The following is a 16,158-nucleotide window of genomic DNA, read 5'->3' on the forward strand; positions in this document are numbered from 1 at the left end:
AAATGGCCAGCTTCACCACCTCAATGAGAGCAGACCAAAAAAACCCAGTCACCTGCTAGATCGCTCTCAGCGGCGTCGACTGCACAGAGCACTTATGATGCTCCGGGCATCTCCGGTAAATAGGTTTTTTTTGGTAAATGGTAAATAGGTTGAGAACCACTTGCTGTACAGCATGCTGTATCCATGCACTCATGTATAACCTGATCTTCACATTTGGGTTTATATCTCATCCATTGTCCCAAGCACCACGGTGCTTCCTCCTTATCTTAGCTAGCACAGACATTCTGATTCCAGCATACGCCCTGTCAAGCCCCTATTTACTATGTAACCTTCCATTCACCTTCCCAATCATGCCCACTAAGAAATGAGGCCAGTTACTTATGTCAAAGCCAGGCCTACATTTCCACTCCTTTTATTTTCTTGGTTTTTATGTTAGTATTTGTTTCATTCATATCTTACTCCATTCTCTGTGCTTTTTCACGTTTACCAACCAGCAACACATCTGCAAGACCACAGTAGTTGTGATCATTTGACCCACCATTAATATTAGGCTCAAAGTACAAACTGGGGGTGCAATCACACATTCTCTGGCAGACTCCCCAGGGTGTAATCCCACCTAATAAACTTTGTCTTTAAAGTATCCTTTGGTAATTTTAACATTGCTTTTATTTTAAAAACATTACGAAAATATGGTACAATATATACAAAATCTTTCCATTTATCACCACAGGAAATTTAGATGTGAAACAGAGTATAGACGAATTAAAATAACATTCTCTGAGTCCATACCAGGTGGGGGCCTCTTCAGCCACCACACAATACTGGTCATCACCAGCATAGGCAGTTTTTACTTTACCAACATCCCTGTGTGTCAGCCATACTGTACAATTTGGAGGCCGTTTCCTCCAAAGTGAACCCACATGGCAGCAACTATGTCTGTAAGATGTTGCACTTGCACATATGAAAGTGTCCCCCATGTGCAAACAGCCGTACAATTCTGGGACTATCCAGACCTTGCATTGTCTTATAGCAGTACTTGAGAAGGGAAAAAAAACTTCTTCCACACCATAGTTGTAGTGCTTTCCAAACTACTTTCACTGGAAATACTGTGACCAATGTTCCATCCACCCCCAAACTTCATGGTATTGGACCCTCGTTAGTTTTCTTAACCTGTACCAATTAGTATTGCCTCCCTTGTATGAAATTTTTAACTTTTCTGTGGTGGTATAGAACAAAGAAGGTTGCCTCTTGTCACTTAAGGTCTTAACTACTTTACATAGCGTAACCCATATACTGCATGTAATTGGTTTTGTTTTTTACCTTTCATGATAGGAAATTAACTATCTTGTATATTAAAAAACATTTTAACTATTTAATATGTACCATGTTGTAAAACTTATCAATAAATTCTTTGCTTTGTTGATTTTCAAAACACAATACTTTAGATGCTAATTCTGGCTGAAACACTTGCTCATGTAATGGCTGTAGTACATCTGCTGACTTCTGTTGAACTGTTTGGTTCCCACATCATCTCTGCCAGCTTGGTTTCAGAGCAACATACCAATCCCAGTCAGACTAGCTTCCATGTCAAACTCCCTCTAGTTTCATTGTTGCCCCACCTTGGCAGGCTTATGCATTTTTAAAAAGTTTACTTTTTGGTCCATGAAGTCCTTTCAATAGTTTTTAATAATTTTGACCAAACCCCAGTGACTGCAGATTGGTGAAATTCAACACTTGGCACATTCATAAACTGATCATTGAACAATATTTCTTTAATAGATTTAATGCTAAGCTGTTAGCTAAATTTGTTTCAAATCTAGGGCATTTCAATCTTTTATATAATTTATTAGTTTTAATATATTCTTTATTCTATTTAAAGATTCTTCCTCCATTTACAACACATCACATAGGTTTTTACTTCCTAACCACATTTACATTATACTGCAGTTAAACAAAACTTTTGCATAACAGTGTTAATGGTTAAGCTTCATTTCTTATATGCACTGATCTTGGTGCTGGGTTAGAGTCTGCTTCCAAAGTGCACAGCCATCTGAAAAAGAAAAAACAACCTTTGGTGGTTCCTCTTTGGAGCCTCCATAGGATTTTAATTAAAGAGAATGTTTTTACATTTGTTTTACCCCTTTTACGATATACACTCCATGTTCCAAGGATATGCACCTTCCTTCCATAAGGCAACCGTTTGCCTTTATTTGCCATGAAATCATAGAATCATAGGACTGGAAGGGACCTTGAGAGGTCATCTACTCCAGTGGCCTACACTCATGGCAGGACTAAGTATTATCAAGACCATAATGGAGATTCCACAACCTCCTTAGACAATTTATTCCAGTGATTAACCACCCTGACAGTTAAGAAGTTTTTCTTAAGGTCCAACCTAACCCACCCTTGCTGAAATTTAAGCACATTGCTTCTTAGATTCATAGATACTAAGGTCAGAAGGGACCGTTATGATCTAGTCTGACCTCCTGCACAACGCAGGCCACAGAATTTCACCCACCCACTGCTGCGAAAAACCTCTCACCTATGTCTGAGCTACTGAAGTGAGCTCAAATCGTGGTTTAAAGACTTCAAGAAGCAAAGAATCCTCCAGCAAGTGACCCGTGCCCCATGCTACAGAGGAAGGCGAAAAACCTCCAGGGCTTCTTCCAATCTGCCCTGGAGGAAAACTCCTTCCCAACCGCAAATATGGCGATCAGCTAAACCCTGGGCATGTGGGCAAGATTCACCAGCTAGATACCCAGGAAAGAATTTTCTGTAGAACTCAGATCCCACCCCATCTAACATCCCATCACAGGCCATTGGGCCTATTTACCATGAATATTTAAAGATCAATTACCAAAATCATGTTATCCCATCATAGCATCTCCTCCATAAACTTATCGAGTTTAATCTTAAAGCCAGATAGGTCTTTTGCCCCCGCTGCTTCCCTTGGAAGACTCTTCCAAAACTTCACTCCTCTGATGGTCCTATCCTCAGAGATTAACAACAATTCTTCTCCCTCCTCCTTGTAACAAGCTTTTATGTACTTGAAATGTGTTATGTTTCTCCCAGCCCCCCAATCTTCTTTTCCAGACTAAACAAACCCAATTTTTCAATCTTCTCTCATAGGTCATGTTTTCTAGACCTTTAATCATTTCCATTGCTCTTCTCTGGACTTTCTCCAATTTGTCTGTCATGTTAGCCATATTAATTTTCCCGTGAAGTATAACTGTTTTTGGGCTTAAAGAGTTTCCATGTATCCCTATCAAAGTAATTGTCTAAGTACTCAGAGCCACCTTAAGGCACAGTGTCCCTAACATTGCTACTCTTATGACCACCACCTCATCTTGCTGGTACTCCAGAGGCGCACTTGCTCTAATTTTTCATTCTTGTCCTGCAGCTCTTTCAGCTGCTATTTCATTACTGCAAAAGGATCCAGAGTCTGGTTCTAGTCATCCCTGCCATAGCCACAACCATGTCCGCTAATGACTAGTCCTTATTTTAAAAGATGTTGAACTTCATAAAAACATTGAGGTAAAGCCAGATAACATCAGCTACTTGTGTTTGGCTTGAGGGGGAAAAGAATTAAATTTAGCAAAGACTGCCAGGAAACACTGGCAGCTATTCAAAAAGGATCAGTTTTGCAACTCTGAACACAAGATTCAAATGGATTTTTAGTGGAACCTTTTAAAAAGCCAATTATTTTTCAACATACAAAATGGGGGTTTACAAGCCAAGAGTGTTTGTTTAAAATCTTGCACAGTTACAGAAATTTTGTTCAACACTCCTTGTGTTGCTCTACTAAATTTTTTAGACAAATGTACCCAGATTGCATTCCCCACTTGTACATTTGGAGGCAGCCAAGTTCAAATGAGAACTCCTTATTTCTTTTAAATCATTTTGACTAAATTATCCATAGTCCAATGATTCAAATCAGATTGTGTCTCTGCCTACAGAAGTAATTTACAGCTGATTATTTACAGACTATTCCTTTGTGAAAAGGTCCTATTTTCCTTCAGAATGGCTGTAAAGGATTCTGGGGACAAAAGCATATTGATGGTAGTGGTTACCACCTTGGCTCCTATTACACAATTTGTTTGACTACCAGGGTTCCACCAAGCAAGACTGCACTAAGTTGTACTGCCATAACCAGGCTTTATCAAACAAGCATTTTTTCCTCCTTATTTAATATTACATCCTTTTATTACACCAACCTACTTAATCCCTTCAGAACTCTAAAATTTTTAACATTCTGTATAAGTGAACCATTTAACTCCTAACTCTCTTTCCTTAATTCACTTATCTCCCAGAAAGAAAAGGAGTACTTGTGGCACCTTAGAGACTAACCAATTTATTTGAGCCTAAGCTTTCGTGAGCTACAGCTCACTTCATCGCATGCAATTGCATGCGATGAAGTGAGCTGTAGCTCACGAAAGCTTAGGCTCAAATAAATTGGTTAGTCTCTAAGGTGCCACAAGTACTCCCTTTCTTTTTGCGAATACAGACTAACACGGCTGCTACTCTGAAACTTATCTCCCAGAGTGACATTTCTCAGCAGATTTTTCTTCGTAGCTCTGATCTTATCTTTGTTTTTTGCACTCATTCTTTAGCTACAATTACTGTTCTCTCCAGGCGTCTTATTCTTTAAAATTTCAGTGGCATTCAACAGACCTTTTCAGTGCTGTACCAAGCATTGTTACATAGGTATTCACAATACGTCCCTCTATTCCCTTGAATTTCTCTTTAGTGGAGAACAATATGGTTTATGTCTCTTTCTTGCATTTTTTGTCTAATACTATTTGCTGGAGTCCCTTTTCCATCCGGTTCTAATCTCCCCCTATCACTTCCCTATGGAGTCCAAAGGATCCTCCTTTAGATCTAACCCATTCCTCCAGTGCCCTGGAAACCTCCTCAAATTTAAACCCTTCCAACACCATTGCTAAACTGGTGGGTTGCAATCCTTGATAATAAAGTTACACATATAATCAGCTATACATTACCTGCTCCAGACGAATGAATCTGAGTCACGATACCACTACGCTGAGATTCCCCCCAAGACCGCTTTCCACTTGGCTTCCCAAAAAACTCAGTTCAACTCCAGGTCTCCTCACTCAGCTATTTTAATTTGGCATACAGCAAAGCTACGCTGAGTTGATCAAACTCAAGCGTACAGGGTGGATATAGGGTGTATCACACATCCAAACTTACACAGAAAACCTCTTCCTTTATATATATTTACACATTGTATTGCATTTATTGTAAATTGCATCACACATTTTGGGATTGGCTTGGTTACTTCGTGTGAACCAATCCCTGTACAGCATGCTCTGTTCATATATAACCTGATCTTTACGTGGCAGGTTTCTCTTGTTCATTGTTCCAAGCACTGGGTGTTCCTGCTGATCTGAGCTAGCACAGCATCCTGTCTCCAGCATACTGCTTGTTACATCGCTATTTACAACTTAATCTTCCATCACCTTCCCAATCATGCCCACTAAGAAATGAGGCCAGTTATGTTCAGGTAGGCCTACATTTGGCCCCTTTCAAGATTCAGCTCTGCTTCAAAGCAAAGTGTCCTCAACATTAACAAATGTTAATAAGATGTTACTCTTACTATCTTGAACGTAAAAAGGCCAAAGTCCCCAGAAATGTCCTCCATTTGTGTACATGCAAAATATTTTCATGATGTTTTCAAGCATTATCATCTGCAAGCAGGTCTGTAAAAATGCGTTTTGTGAGAGTAAGTTCTAACTTCTGCAAAAGTCATCCAAGATAGATTAGGTATAAAAGACTTATGCATGATTTGCTATAGGAGAAGCAGCTGAAAGAGGATGAAAGCACCTGCCATACAAGGAGGATTTCTGAACTAGCCTGTGAAAAGGAGAAAGAACGACAACTTGAGATGGAGCTCACTTACCTGAACAGACTATTGCAGGATGAAAGACAGAAGATTCTTACTGCACAAGAGCAGGCATTACATATTTGTTTTGAGTTTTTCAAATTAATTGCATTAAATACAATACTAATCCAATGGCATCTGAACACCTTTAAAGAGCTGGAGTTCAAGTAAAAGATTAATTTCCTCCCTTGTTAGATTTCTGATTAATATTTTCAATGAAAATTCTGAGCTCAAAAAGGAGCTTAAAAAAAATCAAAACCTGACCTATGTAATTGGTAACAGGTTGCCAGTTTAGGGTTACATTGCATTAAAATAGCTCTTATATAATGTTAGAATGGATGACGGAGTTGTATAGAGCTCACGTTGGAAATATCTAGACTCCCAAGCACAAAAGTTCAAATTCCAACAAAGCTGACTCAGTCCCTTAGCCTTCCAAAGTAGATAATCTACATGCACATTCTGTAAATACTTTGGGATCTTTTGGTATGAAAGGAAGTTGTATAAGTTCAAGATATACAAAATTTCATTTGCAATTATAGCATATGAAATTAGTGCAACTGTACTAAAAAAAAATATATGACCATATGGACTACGAAAAACACTACAGCCCAACTGTTTCGGAGAGCTGTTCCAAAACAGTATTCAAACCAAAAATTTCATCAAGTGAGGTATTTTTTTGGTTTGCCATTCTGAGCTCTGTGAATTAATTTGGCACTCAAAAGTATTCATTGAATAATTTGCAAAACAACCTGCAACTTGTCCCCTGAAAGTTAAGTCCAAAAACTGTCTCTTGAGCTATTCACTAGTATTTGCTAGGAGTGATTGTAACAATCTTGATACAAATGAGAAACCAAGACAAATATTTTCATGAATAGCAGCAATGTTCTCAAGTTAAGAGCAAGTCAAATAAGAGCAATATATGCTCAAAAATATTTACAAGTCTGTCTTCAGTTATTTGACTAACTAGATTAATCTAATCATATTTGCATGCTCATTAGTATAAGTTTTGCCACGATCAGCTCAGTTTGAATATTATGGAGCTGATTTTCATAATTGCACCTGCACAAATTAGTATGCTGTTGCCTTCAGTTACTGCAACTGGATACAAATCAGAACTCACGGTGCATGCAAACATCTTTATTTGCACATGTAATCATACTAATGTAGGAATTAGACATTTGTGTACAATTCTAAGAGTCATTTTGAAAATCATTTGAATTGCAGGTAAAGTCAAAGGTATAAGTTCTCCCACACATGGAAAAAAAATAAATAAAAAAAGACATTCACAAACAGCACAGAAACACTAAGACATCATATAAAACTCTCAATTTTTGTGGGGAAATTATTAAATAAGGCACTATGTCTAACTTCTGACAATTCTGTTGTCTATCCAGCACCTTTAAATAGCTTATTTTATAAATCTGAATTAAAAAAACCCCTAGGTAATGCAAAGGTGACTGGACAGTACAAGATAGCACTCTCATCTCCCTAAAAAAGGAAGCTTATTTGTTGAGCATAGACCAGTGGCTCTCAACCAGGGGTCTGGGGACCCCTGGGGGGCTGGGAGCAGGTTTCAGGGGGGCCACCAAGCAGGGCCACTGTTAGACTCGCTGGGGCCCAGGGCAGAAAGCTGAAGTCCCATGGCATGGGGCTGAAGCCCAGGGCCCTGAGCCCTTCCACCTGGGACTGAAGACAAAGCCTGAGAAACTTAGCTCCCTGGTGGCCCCTGTGGCATGGGGCCCCAGGCAATTGCCCTGCTTGCTACCCCCTAATGCCGGCCCTGGCTTTTATATGCAGAAAATTAGTTGTGGCACAGGTGGGCCATGGAGTTTTTAATAGCATGTTGGGGGGGCCTCAGAAAGAAAAAGGTCGAGACCCCTGGCATAGACAGTGTTCTTAGGCCTGTAAAAAACAAATGAACATTGCCCCACTGCATTTACACTTTAGGACAGGCAAAAATTCCCTGGGAGACCTCGAGAAGATTCTTTCAGGGAAATTTTTTGGTATATGGCAATAATGAGTGGGTAATGCATTTTCACTGGCTGTTGAGTTTCTACCACATAAGTTTTAAATTCTTGCATTGATTGTAGCTGGTCATTACATTATTCTGAATGAAAAATGTTAAGACTGCCTCTACCCTCCTACTAAAGAGGGTGACTGCCATCTTTAAATTAGATTGCTGAGCAATCTGAAAGCACAGGAAATGAAATATCAGTTTGTTAGTGCTTCTACAATGCTTTGGAAATTTAAATGCAAAGTCAGTCCATTCATTGTACCAATAGGTACTACGTCTCCAGCAAGGAAGGAAATCTGTAAATCTAAATGGACAGTCACTTCAGAGCCAGCAAAAAGATTTAGAAAGGAGATGGTGAAGAGCTCAACTGGAAAATTCGAAACTGCGAACAGAAAAAACTCATTTAGTAGAACATATTTCTCAGTTACATAAACAGGTAAATAAATTCATGCTCTTAAAAAAAAGAAGTGGTAGGAATATTACCCTACAAGTGGGTCACCCTTCTTCATAATGATGCTATGGAAAAAATATGAAGTGGTAATTTAAAACCACATTTAGTTACAGACAGCCCAAATTCTCTTTTCTAGGCTTATGTCAAGGTAAGTGAAATAACTCCGAGCATTTTTTATTTACGCTGGTGTAAATCTGGAGTATCGAGTCCAGGGCCTGTTATTGTAAGCAATGCAGGTAGCAACACCTGTAGTTACAAGATAGCCTGGAGCTTTCCATAAGACCCTTTTCAGAGTAGCAGCCGTGTTAGTCTGTATTCGCAAAAAGAAAAGGAGGACTTGTGGCACCTTAGAGACTAACAAATTTATTTGAGCATAAGCTTTCGTGAGCTACAGCTCACTTCATCCGATGCATAAGACCCTGTTTTCAGTTGCTTATAATTTCACCAAACTAACATTGTGGGTTTTCCAATGGTGGCTACTGAAGCTGAATTTTTGGGGGAAGTTTCAGCCAAACCAGCCCAAATGCTTTTCTGAATTAGGTTGGGGAAACACTGCTGTAAAAATTTAAACATGGGAAAAACAATTGTTTAGTTGAGACGCTCTAGTGCGTCCATGCTTTGCAGTAGAGACATGCAACTTGGCAAGGGCTGTACGTCACACCTATCAGGGATGTGCCCGAAATGTTTTGAAGACTGTCTATAAAGTTTAAATAAGGTTAGTTGTTCCTTGTCATAACAGGACACCTGTTCTCGTTTGAACTAAGCCACTAACCAAAGCCAAAAATCAGATTTGTAAAGGCAACGTTAGCCCTTATGGTTGCTGGGGTGTCAGTCTGTCACAACACGTACACTATGCAGCGTACCAACAGTAATTGCCATTATCAAATCAGACCAGTGGTTAGTCTAGTCCAGTCTTTTTTCTCCAGCTTTGAGATACTTCAGAAAGTGCAAGAAATCCAAGAAAGAAAGTCTGCTTCTAACAGGATTTATGGTTCACAGATTTACTGACACGCAAGGCTCTAGTTTTCATATCTAACATATAGAATCATAGAGTATCAGGGTTGGAAGGGACCTCAGGAGGTCATCTAGTCCAACCCCCTGCTCAAAGCAGGACCAATCTCCAATTTTTGCCCCAGATCTCTAAGTGGCCCCCTCAAGGATTGAACTCACAACCCTCGGTTTAGCAGGCCAATGCTCAAACCATATGTTCCATGCTCTTTTACCTCATTCAAAATAAAGATCAAATTCAAGGAAGAATCTGGGCAAAGTGATACCTTTTATTGTGTAGTTCTGTGCAGAACTCTTACTTGCCATTGGAGTGTTGTCTTACTCTATATCCTATTTACATAAGCATGTAAACCAAAAGGCCAATATACAAAATAAGGGATCTATTATAGATACGTCCTTTTCAGCAGCTTGAAAGGAAAGATTACTCAAAGTTTGACACAAGTAGGGTTAAGTGTTATGGCTTAGATGATGTAACTTTAGGAACCAGTAACATTTACACTAGTTCAGTTTATGTATTGTTGTAAATGAAATTTCACCCTAGAAAAAAGTTTTAGGGCAAAGTGCCTTACTAGGCCTTAAATTGTATTCTACAGAATTAAATGCTAATGTCTTTTTCTTTTCAAATTACCTAGATTTCGGAGAAAGAAGATGAAATCCGTCGCATGCATGGACATGTTAGTACTATGTCCTATGACCTGAATAGTCTGAAATCTCAAGTGGAAACAGAGCATAGCTTGCAGAGAGAAAGATGGAAAGAGTTCTCCAATATTCTAACAGCATACAAGTCACCTGCTAAATAAGCTCTATTTAGGGAAGGAGTTACTGAAAGGGAGCTAACCTAGTAATTTTAAAAATTAAATGGACACTAACAATTAGTTTCTTAAATTCCCATTGTAAAAAAGAGCATGTCCTGAGGCACCTAAATAAAGCATACTGCTCTTCAAGAATAGTATTCTGCATTTCTACACAACAAATGAAACTAGATCCTATCAGAATCACTTGGAACCTGGGGAGATGGGCTAAGAACCCTGAGTGGAGGCAGCATGCTCAGCCCTTGCGAAGCTGGCTTCAAATTAATTAAAAAGCAACCCGTTTGGCCACTTCAAGGAGTGGCTTTTGTGTAATTGCAAAGGTAGCCCCATGCAGTCATCACTCCTGTCCTAACCAAGGTGGCAGGCTCTGTCACGAGCAGTCAAGGCTGATTCCCCACTCTGGCACTCCGAATGCAGAAGGTGGGGGCCCGCAAGGATTCTAAAAATTAATACTGGCCACTCCAGGCTTGTATTAAACTCCCAAGGTTACAGCTTCTCTCTGACCTTGGATGGGTAGATGCTGCCACCACCCAAATGCAAAACCCCTAGGAACCCAGGAAGCTGCACTTGGGAATTCCTTCCTGTGGGGTGCCCTCAAGCCCTTTTACCCCCCTCTGGGGAAGAATGGAGAAAGAAAACAAAGGAAATGAATTAGCTGGGGGTAACAGCTAAACAACATATGCACAAACTTCTTAGGACTCCAAAAATCCAATCCTGTTCTTAAAAAAATTTATTAAAAACAAAAAGAAAGAAAATACATCTGGAACTTAGGCTTTTGCTAGATTAAAAAATAACCCATTTACAAAAATTAAATATCAGGAATAAACTTCTGAGGTCCAGCTTAAAGGTTACACGCAAAACAAAAAGCATTTAGAGTTAGCACAGAGGAGTCCACAATCCAATAACAAAAAACAAAAACAGAAATAAACCTAATTGCATCTTTCTAAACATTCCTGATCTACTTACATATCGGGGTTGTTAAATAAGTAGTTCTAGATAGGATGTGATGATTTTCATATCTGGCCTTCAGCTTCTCACAGCATAACTGCACCCTGTTCCCCTCTTTCCTGGAGAACAGCAGCAGGACACAAAAGGAAAGCTTCCCTCCCCACCCCCCATTTTAAAACGTTCTAGCCTTCCCATTGGCTCTTTTGGTCAGGGGCCCACTCCCTTCCTTTTACCTCCACTTTAACCCTTTACAGGTAAAGCAAGTAGAGAACAGCTACCAAGAGGGACTTTATAGCTAACTGGCTAGCTGGGTGTCCATAAAAGGGAGCTCCCCCCCGCCCTTCATTTATCACACAAGCCCTTGAAGGGACAAACATGCTTCCTGAATTTAACACCAACAGTAATGGATTTTCCATTTAATTTTTAACTATATGAAGAGAGCGCTTTAAAAAGTAATTGTTTAAATGAATGTTCTTGCCACACAAACACCCTCTACCAAAAGCAAATGCATCAATACCTATAAAACTATACTATATTTCTGAAGTTCATTGTAGCAACCTTCTTGAAAGCCTGAGAAAGAGACAGTTACCTTTTCCGTAACTGATGTTCTTTGAGATGTGTTGCTCATGTCTATTCCACAATAGGTGTGCTTGCTCGCCATGTGCACCGGTGTTGGAAGTTTTTCCCCTAGCAGTACCCGTGGGGGGGAGCTACACCCGTGACTCCTGGAATGGCGCCTGCCTGGCACGGTATAAGGGGAGCTGCACGCCCCCCCCAACCTCAGTTCCTTCTTTCCAGACAACTCTGACAGAGGGGGAAGGGGGGCAGGATGTGGAATAGACATGAGCAACACATCTCGAAGAACACCAGTTACGGAAAAGGTAACTGTCTTTTCTTCTTCTTCGAGTGATTGCTCATGTGTATTCCACAATAGGCGATTCCAAGCTATATCTGTTGGAGATGGGTAGGAGTTCACAAGTTCCCAGGATGGAGGACAGCCCTGCCGAACCTGGCATCATCCCTGATTAGGGAGACGATTGCATAGTGCGAGGTGAACGTGTGAACCGAAGACCACGTGGCGGCTCTACAAATGTCCTAGATGGGGATGTGGGCCACGAAGGCAGTCACCAAGGCCTGCGCCCAAGTTGAGTGTGCCCTCACAATGGGTGGCGGGGGGACACCTGTCAGCTCATAGCTGGAGCGGATGCACAAAGTGATCCGACTGGAAAGCCGCTGAGTGGAAATCGGCAGACCCCTCACGTACTCAGCCAAGGCGACGAATAGTTGCGAGGACTTTCTGAACGGCTTGGTCTACTCCAGGTAGAAAGCCAGAGCCCGCCACACATCGAGCGTGTGGAGACAGTGCTCCTCACTGGACACATGAGGATCGAGGCAGAGGACAGGTAGAAAAGTGTCCTGACACATGTGGTAGACGGAGACCACCTTCGGGAGGAACACGGGGAGTGGATGGAGCTGGACCGTGTCCTTATGAGAGACCGCGTACAGCGGCTCAGAGGTCAAGGCCCTGAGCTCCAAGACTCACCTGGCCAACGTGATTACAACCCGGAAGGCCACTTTCCACAAGAGGTGAGACCAGGAGCACGTGGCCAGTGGTTCAAATGGGGGCCCCATGAGATGAGCCAACACCACATTTAGGTCCCACTGAGTGACCAGGGGGTCTAGAATATGGAAAAAGATAGTCCAGACCCTTAAGGAACTGGCCAGTCATAGCATGGGAAAATACAGTGTGCCTTCGTACTGGCGGATGGAAGGCCAATATGGCTGCCAGGTGCACCTTGACTGATGAGGGCACCAGGCCCTGGGCCCTCAGGTGGAGGAGGTAATCAAAGATAAGCTGGATCGAGGTGGCCATCGGGGAGACACCCTGGTCCACTGCCCACCTAGAGAACCAGGATCACTTCACCAAATAAGCGCGGCGAGTGGAGGGCCATCTACTTTCAAGGAGGACATGCTGAACCTATTCTGAGTATGTCCTTTCCTCTCCGCCTAACCACTGAGCAGCCATGCCATGAGATGAAGCACCGCTAGATTGGGATGGAGGAGGCGGCCCTAGTCCTGAGAGAGAGCAGGCCCGGGAGGAGCGGCAACGGCCATGGTGAAGCTACCACCAGGCCCATGAGGGTCCCGTACGAATGCTGCCTCGGCCACGCTTGTCCGTCTTTATCTTCTCCAGGACCCTGCTGATTAGAGGGAATGAGGGAAAGGCGTAGAGAAGCCAGTCTGACCAGGACAGGAGAAAGGTATTGAGATAGCGCCCCTCCTTAGGCCCCCCCCGGAGCAGAACCGGGGGCATCGCTGGTTCTGCCAAGTCGTGAATAGGTCTACCTGGGGAGTTTCCCACCTTCAGAAGAGCCAATGGGCCATTTCCACGTGGAGGGGCCACTCGTGTTGCAAGGAAAAGTCCCTGCTCAAGTGATTCGCCCTCTCATTCCAGGTGCCCAGTAGGTGGAAGGTCTTCAGGTGGATGTCATGGGCTATACAGAAGTCCCCCAGCCTAAGGGCTTTGTGGCAGAGGGCAGAGGATCGGGCCCCGCCTTGCCTGTTGATATAGAACATCGAGACCGTGTTGTCTATGAGGACCGTGACTACCTTGCCCTCCAGGTGCAAGCAAAAGGCCATGCACGCCAGCCGCACCGCCCTGAGCTCCTTGATATTTATATGTAGGGTCAGGTCTTGAGCCTACCACAGGCCTAGGGTCTGAAAGTTCCCAACATGGGACCCCCAAGCCAGGTCCGATGCATCAGACACCAGCTCCAATGACGGGGCCCTGTCCCTGAACGGGACTCCTTGGAGCATGTTGTTGGGGCGGACCACCACCGTAGGGAGGTGATCACAGAGTCCAGCACGGTGAGGAACTTGTCCATCCTGTCCATGGCCTGGGAGAACTTCGAGGCCAACCAGAGCTGGAGCGGCCTCATCCCGAGTCTGGCATGACCCACCATGTAAGTACACGCCGACATGTGACCCAAGAGTTGCAGGCAAACGCTGGCTGTTGACATCAGGAACCTTGTGACCGAGTCGATGAGACATTTCAGGGTCTCAAATCTGTCTGGCGAGAGAGAGGCCCTGGCCGACACTGCGTCCAGGAGCGCCCCGATAAACTCTATGCATTGGACCGGGACTAACGTGGACTTGGTGTTGTTTACCAACAGGCCCAAGGCGGTGCACGTGGACAGGAGGAGCATCACATGATCCCTCACCTGCGACTGGGAGGTGCCCTTGACCAGCTAATCGTCCAGATAGGGAAATATCTGGACCCCCCGCAGTCTGAGGTAGGCCGCTACCACCGACATTTATGAACACCCTGAGGGCAGTGGAGAGGCCAAACGGGAGGACTGTGAATTGGTAATGATTCTGTCCCACCACGAAACTGAAGATGTGGAAGTACGAATCCTGTAGATCGAGGACAGCATACCAGTCCCTGGGATCCAGGGAGAGGATGATGGAGGCCAGGGAGACCATGTGGAACTTGAGCTTCACAATGTACTGGTTCAGACCTCAGAGGGCCAGGATGGGCCCGAGCCTCCCCTTGGCCTTCGGGATAAGGAAATAACGGGAGTAATATCCCTTGCCTATGAACTCCTCGGGCACCGCCTCTACTGCTCCTAGTCCTAGGAACTGCTCCACCTCCTGCTTGAGCAGAGCTTCGTGTGAGGGGTCTGCCAAGAGGGACATGGGCGGGAGGTGGTTGGGCGGGGAGGAAGTAAACTGGAAGATGTAACCGCGGGAGATGGTGTTGAGGACCCATCGATCCGAGGTTAGCTGCAACCGTTCCGGGAGGAAAGCACACAACCGGTTGGAGAAGGGAAGCTTTATTGGGGATGGATCCCTGATGAGGACGGGTGGGGTGCCCCCAAGCATCCCGTCGAAAGCGCCTTTTCCCTGCCTGCTTGCCCTTGGAGGACCCAGGCTGGGGGGCAGACCGAGAGTGCCTCTGAGGGCATCTCTTATAGTACCACTGCTTCCTATGGGCAGCTTTGTACTTCAGGAGAGTGGCCTGGGCAGGAGCCTGCTGTTGCTTGAACTTAAGTTTTGCCGGAGCCAGGACATAGAGGCCCAGAGTCTGGAGGGTTGTGCGGGAGTGTTTCATACCATGCAGCCTTGAATCTGTTTCCTCCGCAAACAAAGCTTTCCTGTCAAACGGGAGATCCTGCGCCTCGCTGGACAGCCCAGAGAGCAGGAGCCGTGACACCCGTCTCATGGATGCCGTAGAGGCCATTGAAAGAGTGTGGCCGTGCCTGCAGAATCCGAGGCTGCCCGCAGGGACACCCCAGCAGCTGCTGTCCCTTCCTCCACTAGTGCCTTGAACTGCTTCCTATCACGCTCCTGGATGAAGTCCTCAAACTTGGGCACGGAGCCCCACAGATTGAATTCGTACTGGCCCAGGAGAACCTGATGGTTTGCCTCTTGTAACCGGAAGCTCAAAGATGAATAAAACCTTCCTTCCAAAAGAGTCCAGTCTCCAAGAGTCTTTGTTTTGACCCCGCTGTTCCCTGTGGTTGACCAACTAGACCACCAGGGAGTTGGGCGCCGGGTGGGTATACAAGTACTCATGCCCTTTAGTGGGTACAAAGTAGTTGCGTTCTGCCTTTTCAGAGATGGGGGCCAACGAGGCCAGTGTCTGCCACAGGGCATTTGAAAACTTAGCCACCCCTTCATGGAGAGGCAAGGCCACCCTACCCGGTGCCAATGGGGACAATACGTTAAACAGAGTCTGCGGGCTCCTCCATCTCCTTTGCCTGGAGGTGGAGGCTTGCTGCCACCCTCTAAGAGTTCTTGGTGGTCCCTGAAGTCCTCCTGCAGGATGGAGGGGGACAGGGCTGCAATCGCCTCCTCCAGGTGGGGCGAAGAGGCCAGCACCAGAGGGTCCACCACCTGGTTGGACTCCAGGCATGGTGCTGAGGACGTACGTCCCACCGACTCCTTTCTTGGGGGTCTGGAGAAGGAGGCCAACGGTGCTTCTGAAGCTCTGGTCACCCCTCTGGAGCACAGGGCCGACATCGGC

General features: G+C 44.2%; 1 protein-coding gene across 3 annotated transcripts in view; it reads left to right on the top strand.

The window, feature by feature from the left end:
• Window positions 1-10,304, top strand: part of LOC140906575 (uncharacterized) — a 56,340-nt gene extending 46,036 nt beyond the window's left edge. For 2 of the 3 annotated variants that reach the window (XM_073330742.1, XM_073330744.1), the window contains one exon: window positions 10,005-10,304. In XM_073330742.1, the coding sequence (XP_073186843.1) occupies window positions 10,005-10,172 (168 nt within the window). In that variant the 3' untranslated portion in view covers window positions 10,173-10,304. Of the gene's footprint in view, window positions 1-8,181; window positions 8,350-10,004 lie in introns of all 3 variants that reach the window. The other variant, XR_012157155.1, reaches the window with a different exon arrangement.
• The last annotated feature ends 5,854 nt before the right edge of the window (window positions 10,305-16,158 follow it).

The sequence above is a fragment of the Lepidochelys kempii genome, chromosome 2 (assembly GCF_965140265.1).
Source record: "Lepidochelys kempii isolate rLepKem1 chromosome 2, rLepKem1.hap2, whole genome shotgun sequence".
Lineage (NCBI taxonomy): Eukaryota > Metazoa > Chordata > Testudines > Cheloniidae > Lepidochelys > Lepidochelys kempii.